The sequence below is a fragment of the Mycteria americana genome, chromosome 7, assembly GCF_035582795.1.
Source record: "Mycteria americana isolate JAX WOST 10 ecotype Jacksonville Zoo and Gardens chromosome 7, USCA_MyAme_1.0, whole genome shotgun sequence".
NCBI classification, from domain to species: Eukaryota; Metazoa; Chordata; class Aves; order Ciconiiformes; family Ciconiidae; genus Mycteria; species Mycteria americana.
The window spans coordinates 67,506,752-67,513,010 of NC_134371.1; the positions used below are offsets into that span (position 1 = coordinate 67,506,752).

General features: G+C 38.7%; 1 protein-coding gene across 3 annotated transcripts in view; it reads left to right on the top strand.

Annotated features, from left to right (window-relative positions):
* EFCAB7 (EF-hand calcium binding domain 7) overlaps positions 1-4,137 on the top strand; it is a 29,763-nt gene extending 25,626 nt beyond the window's left edge. For all 3 annotated transcript variants that reach the window (XM_075508905.1, XM_075508906.1, XM_075508907.1), the window contains exons 14-15: positions 2,513-2,620; positions 3,721-4,137. In XM_075508905.1, the coding sequence (XP_075365020.1) occupies positions 2,513-2,620; positions 3,721-3,795 (183 nt within the window). In that variant the 3' untranslated portion in view covers positions 3,796-4,137. The remainder of the gene's footprint in view (positions 1-2,512; positions 2,621-3,720) is intronic.
* The last annotated feature ends 2,122 nt before the right edge of the window (positions 4,138-6,259 follow it).

A 6,259-nucleotide genomic window follows, 5' to 3' on the forward strand; every position in this document is an offset into this window, starting at 1 on the left:
TCTTCTTCCCTCCTTGCATCACTTTTGAGAATTACATTTTCTGATATTCCTGATACTAAGTTTCTGAATCTAGTTCATTTTAAAAAAAAAAAGTGCCTGATGCAAAGCTCTTTTTGACATATGACTCAGACTTCAAAAGAGTCTGGATCAGTGTTCTTGGAAGGGACAGCTTATTGTAATGAGGCAAGCAGTTTTAAATATCATATAGAATCGGAATATTTGTTTGTGTTCACATTCCATTTTTTCAATATTTTGATAATTATTGGAGACATAATATGTTCATAATACCAGAAAACAAATACTAAGAACAGGAAATACAATTACAGAAAGAGCAAAGACTACTGCATTTACACTATTTAATATTTTCAGTGTGTATAAGAAAATAAAAGAGCAGTCATTTGCATTGATTGTGTTTTAGAAGCATATTCTGAATGAATTGTTAACTGGTTAGCAGGTCTACTTTATTACTAATCCCAATTAACAATTGTAAGTCCAAGCAAAAGTGGTTGGTGAGAAGCAGAGATTTTAAAACCTTTTTGCATAGATCCTAATGAATGTGCTGTTCATTCTCGGTTTCATTTATATCAGGAGCTGTGAGTAAATAAATACAGTGTGGTAAGATGCTAAACTTAAGATGCTTTAAATCTTGAAAGATCACAGCAAGAAGTATATTTTTAAATGGACAAACATGCAAAAGGGGGTGGGTTGGTGGACTAATATTAGGACTGAATGCCGAGGTTCCTTGGAACTACAGGTTTAGATCTGCACTTCGCCCTTTAGGGTAGATATACTGGAGTTATTTATATATTTGGGGATATGTCAGAGAAGGAGATGAGATCTGTACTGAGGAAACTGGATGCTGTCTGATTAAAATCACTGACCACTGCCACTTATACCATTTAGTAGGTTTCATAAATACCTCTGTTCTGCATTGAACAGTTGCACTTCCCTGAAAATCTCATTAGAATTTGTAGGCTGGAGGCTTTTTTGTATTGTAAATGTCTGGAAAGAAATAATAAAAAGGCAGTTTTATGCATCTGTCATCTTCTAAGCTTCCCGCAGTGCAAGCAGTCTGATTATATCTTCAGTTATTGTACTGATTATTTCAATGGAAATAATTGTTTCTTTGTTATTTCTGTAATTAGATTAAGGAAATATGCTAGTTCCTGAGGGATTCTGTTTTAGTCTTGCATATGTATTTAATCAGTTGGTAGAGAAAGGTGTCTTGTCTTCTAACCCTCCCTAGTCAGGGTGTGAGCTGTGGAGATTAAAAGACCTTGCATACGGAGCCTCAAATTTCTCAGGGAGTAAGCAGTACCACGTCTATTGTTTGCCTATTTATATGCCAAAATAAACAGTTAGTGAGGCACTTCCTATCACCCAAAGCACAAACTTACTATAATATACCCCCTGTGCTAGGTGAATATCTGTGACCTTGTTCCTGTTGCCATAAGTATCTTCCTGTACAGATAATTATTTTGTTTGCCTTTATCTCACTGCCACGTAGAAATGAGGACTTCACCAATATGATGCCAGATCAGCTAGATCAAAGGAATAAGCAGCTTAACACTAGATTGTGTTTACATTTCTGCAGTGATACCATATTTCAAGAATTACCGTATTTGCACTCTGCTGTCCACAAACCCTTTGTACTATGAGCACCAGAGATAGCTTTTTTTTTTTTTTTGGTAGCTCAGTCTTTACCAGTCTAATAGTAGCTTCTTTGCTGCGTAAGGCTGATTGTGTAAAGGAACTGTGTTTCTATTTAATTTCTCAATACAGAGAGATTGTTGGATAGCATTGTTAAGAATCAAACGTTTCCCAGCGTCTCTGTCAAATTGAGATTTATCTAGAGACAACTGAATAGCGGGGTATTGCCTAGGATAAACTGGTGGTTAAAGAATTTTCTGTTACCCAAGCTTTCAGTTTTATATATTGGATCCTTCTTGCGTAGCTTTAGCAAGAGCATCTGTTCTTTAAGTGATTATACTTCTATTAATTTCCTCAAATATTTTTTAAAGTCTCTATTAATGAAGTCTTCAGAAATGGCTTGTAGGGGATGTTGCAAACAAAAATTGGGCAAGCATCCAGTGACACTTCTCCAGATCACTGTCCTCGCCTCTAGAGATTTGCAGTTCAAGGACTACTTGAGACAGAAATACTATCTTTGTACTTAAAATCTAGTACGAATTTGTCCGGTCACCTTTTGAAACTATGTAAACTATTAGAATCTGTGACGTTCTGTGGCAAATAGTTTTCTCACTAAATGGTGTTCCCAAGTTATTTCAACGAGTCATAAGTGACTTTTGACAATGGATCTGGGCTCTGATGATGCTGAGGTACGTTTGAAACTGTTACTCTTCAAAGAGAATAGACATCGGCATCCTTAAAGCGTTTCTATCCTATAAAATAGCAAAGTCAGAGCAAGTGAGAGGAATTTGTAGTTGTTACATAAAGAGCAGCCACTTAACCATTAAGACTAATGGGTTCCTTCATGTTTTTTCACTTGCAGTCTGAAAACAAAGTGATTATTCATGTCAACAATGAGCAGAGTAAGAACTGCCTTAGTAATAGGGGACTTACGGTTTTTGCTGTGGAGGTGGCACCAAAATCCATGATGGTAAGTTTTTTGTTGTTTAGCCAACTTAAAATCTAAGCAAATAGAAGAAATCGTGTGACATCTTTACAGTTTCCTTTTGCAGGTCTTTTATCATGATAATGAGCATGTGGATAGTGGCATCTTCATCACCAGTACAGATCACATATAGCTCTTGATATTTCAGAGCTGAACACGTACTTGATGTATCCACGTTTCCCTGTGTAGATTGTTATAAAAGTCCATAGCTGTTCAGTTTTTCATACGTGTGCCTGTTTGTTGTCCATTCAATACGTCCCATTTACTAATATTTTTTTACTAATATTTTTTTAATATTCTTTTTCTAGGGCTGTATTTTCTCTTTTTTTTTTTTTTTTTTACTTAGTAAATTTTAATCAGATATATAGATATCTGTGACAAACAGACCAAGAAGAGACAAAAATACAGGTATGGCACTCCTTACACACAGTGTGATTTGCCAATGGCCGATTTTTTTTTAAACTGGACTTATGGATCATGTTTAGCCACAGGGCAATTTGATCTGCTGATCCCTATTCCAGAGCTGGGCAGGCTTTTGTGAAAATTCTAAATGAGGGTTCTAAGGGATAGAATGAGATTGAAAATGCATTACAAATGCAAATGATATTTTTCTTCATTCATATTATGAAGAAAATCCAGTTTTTATTATGGCCTCTTATCTTTAAAAGAAGAGGCATCCAAACTATTTTATATTTCACAGCTTTCCAGGGTGGATGCATTCAAACCTGTTGTAAACAGACACAGTCCCATGACACTGGCAGGGTTGGGGCCTATTCTGATATTGCTGCTGACACTTTAGGTATCTATAGCCTGATCCTGTAAGGTGTTTTATTTATCTTAATTTTGGCTTCATTCAGTATAAATTGTAGGCTCAGTGTCCCTTAAGGATTTTTTGCTGTCACGCAATTAAATTCAATAGTAAGTTTTGAATACCAGCTGTCATTATAGATGCTGAATGTTTGTCATTTAATGTCAGTGATATAAGTACTGAAACAGTTCATTTTGCTTACATAGCGTTTCAGGTAATGTACACACGGTTCTCGAATAACCAACTATTTCATGTCTGTTTTCTCTCTTGTGTACAGGTTTCTCAGCACGTGATGCCGCTGAACGAGCAGGAAGAATGGTTTTATAATTGTGTGCATTCCCTCCTACGTTAAACGTTCTAGTTAGAGAGCTGTTTCTTGGTAGCGTTCAGACTAAACCAGGAATTCTTTTTTGGCAGCTCCTAGACAATTTCTAGTCTTGTCCTTCTCAAAAAGCTGGCATACGTTTATACTTTGTGGAGTTTGATTTGTTAAAGCCAATGAATCACATAAGTACTTACTTATTTGTGGTATCCCACTTCTGCTAATGGCTTTTAAGAAACATATATAGTGATAGCTTAGGGATAGAGTAATTGTGAGTATGTAAAATCCTTTGACAGAGTATTCATCATGTACCGTCTAACAAAATACAGTGGCATGAAAACATTGAGACACAGTAAAAATTAGTACTGTTCAGTACTAATAGTACTGAATAGTACAGTATATAGCTGACAGTTGTAATATAATTGTGTTTTATAAAGGCTAGTTTCTCTAAATATGCTCTTATTTTCTATAACATGTTACGTAGTTCCATCACATGCTGGAACTGTTTCACTGAGGAGAAACTTGCTTTGTTAAATTGGTCTGATGGGATCCTAATTAAACACTCTTGCGGTTTTGATATGAGAGGTAGGGTTCATGATTTTATTTTGCCACCTGATAAAGGATTTGGTTATTTCCCTTTTTTAAAAATTTTATTTTCTTTTTTTGTCATTTGATGATAATACTCATCTTTCACTTGTTTGAATAATTACTGACTGTTTTTATACTCTTACATAAAATAAAATCTGCTTTTTCATATGCGATAAGAAAATAACATTATTTGAGGAAAATGAAGGTTTTGTTTCAGGCTCTTGACTGTTAACAGCAATTAATTATTTCCAGGGTAGCTGAAATAAGGAGACTAAAGTCTACCAAGTTGAAGCTGCAATAGCAATGAAAAACAACTTTGAGCTACTAAAAATATTCAGCCTATTTATGTTTTTCTAGTTCCTCTAAATGTCTGTTAATGTGGAAAAAAAAAGATGACCCTGGTCACTGGATGCTTAAAAAGTGTCTGAGTTTAAAATAGACATTAAATGTATGTGACCTCATCTGCAAGGGCAGCAAGTAGTCTTGAAAAGCTATATTTATCTGTTACTCTGCTGTAATCGTACACTGGGCAAGTAAATGTCAGTTACAAAATGAGAGCTCTGCTAGAGGCCGGCTGTGATTTACACACTTCAGCAATTGGTCCTCAGGCAGGTTTACTGGTGATCTCTTCGTTTTCTATTTTTTTTTTTTCTTAGCAAGTACAACAGATATCATTTTCCTTTTCTGAATTGTCTAAAAGAAGTAGAAGTTGTATTAAGAGGCCCCACAAATATTTGGTAATTTCTAGCAAACAACTGAGCTCTATAAACACTGCCTCAGGCAAGGTGTGGATACATCAGGAGTTCCTAGGAAATACTAAGACGCTTTACGTGTACAGTAGACAGTACAAAGTGAGCACTCTGTTATTTGCATTGCTTTTGTTTATAAAATCAGTCTTGTTAGATGTGGCAGGAATCCATATGCTACTCTTTCTGCATTTTAGGAAAGGAATGGTTAAAACGGAAAGAAGTACTTGGCTGAGAAATCAATGCACGTGAAAAAGACTTGGTTTTGCGGCAGGTGGGGTTTAGTTAAACGTGACACAGCAATACAGAGTGGAACCTTTTTTCTTTTCTGATCCTCTTGCTGCTAGGAAGAGTTTAATTGTCTGACTTTTTAGGTGGGAACATAGGCTGGCTCTCCATGGTAGGTTCTACCTTTCCTGCCCTCGAGGAGATGAGAATAGAGATCTTGGTCGTATCTGCAGAGTCTTTTCCAGTTTGCTCTAAGTCCATGTACCACCAAGGCAGAAAAACATTCTACCTTCTCTTTTTAAGGCTGAACACAGGTACTAGCTTCTTTTCTTCAATGGGAGACATTTGGGACAGAAAGTGTCTGTAACAGCCGTAATTTGAATTTCTGGAATGTTATCTTTCTTTTGAGAACCAGATCCATAATAACGAAACGCAGCTTCTTTGTGGCTTTGCTAACACCGGCCTTCCCAGAGCACCCTTCTGGGGCCATTGGGTGGATCTGCTTGCGGCGGGTGGTCAGTTGAGGCCCGGGGTGCCAAGCCTGCCTGTAAGGGCCTGTGGTGACATCCTGCTGGTGGCCGTGGGGACACGGGGCCCGGCCCGTGCAGAGTGCCAGGCCCTGGAGGTGCTGGGTGCCGCGCAAACCACGCCAGGACAGAGCACCTCGCTCTTCCTCTCCCCACACAGTGCTTGGCAGCGCAGCGCTGGCATCCTCTGACAGCTCCTGGCGCAGAGATCCGCGGCTCGGCAGGAAGGCTGTCCTCGTCTCGCCTCCTCCTTACCGCCAGTACGAGACTGGGAAGGGAGAGCGGGAGGGACCCCCCCTGTCCCCGGGACGGACCCCCCCGTCCCCTCGTCCCCGGGGCTGGCGGCGCCTTTAAGGGGCGGGCGGCGGGGCGGGAGCGGTGGCGGGCACGGGGCCGGCTCCGGCT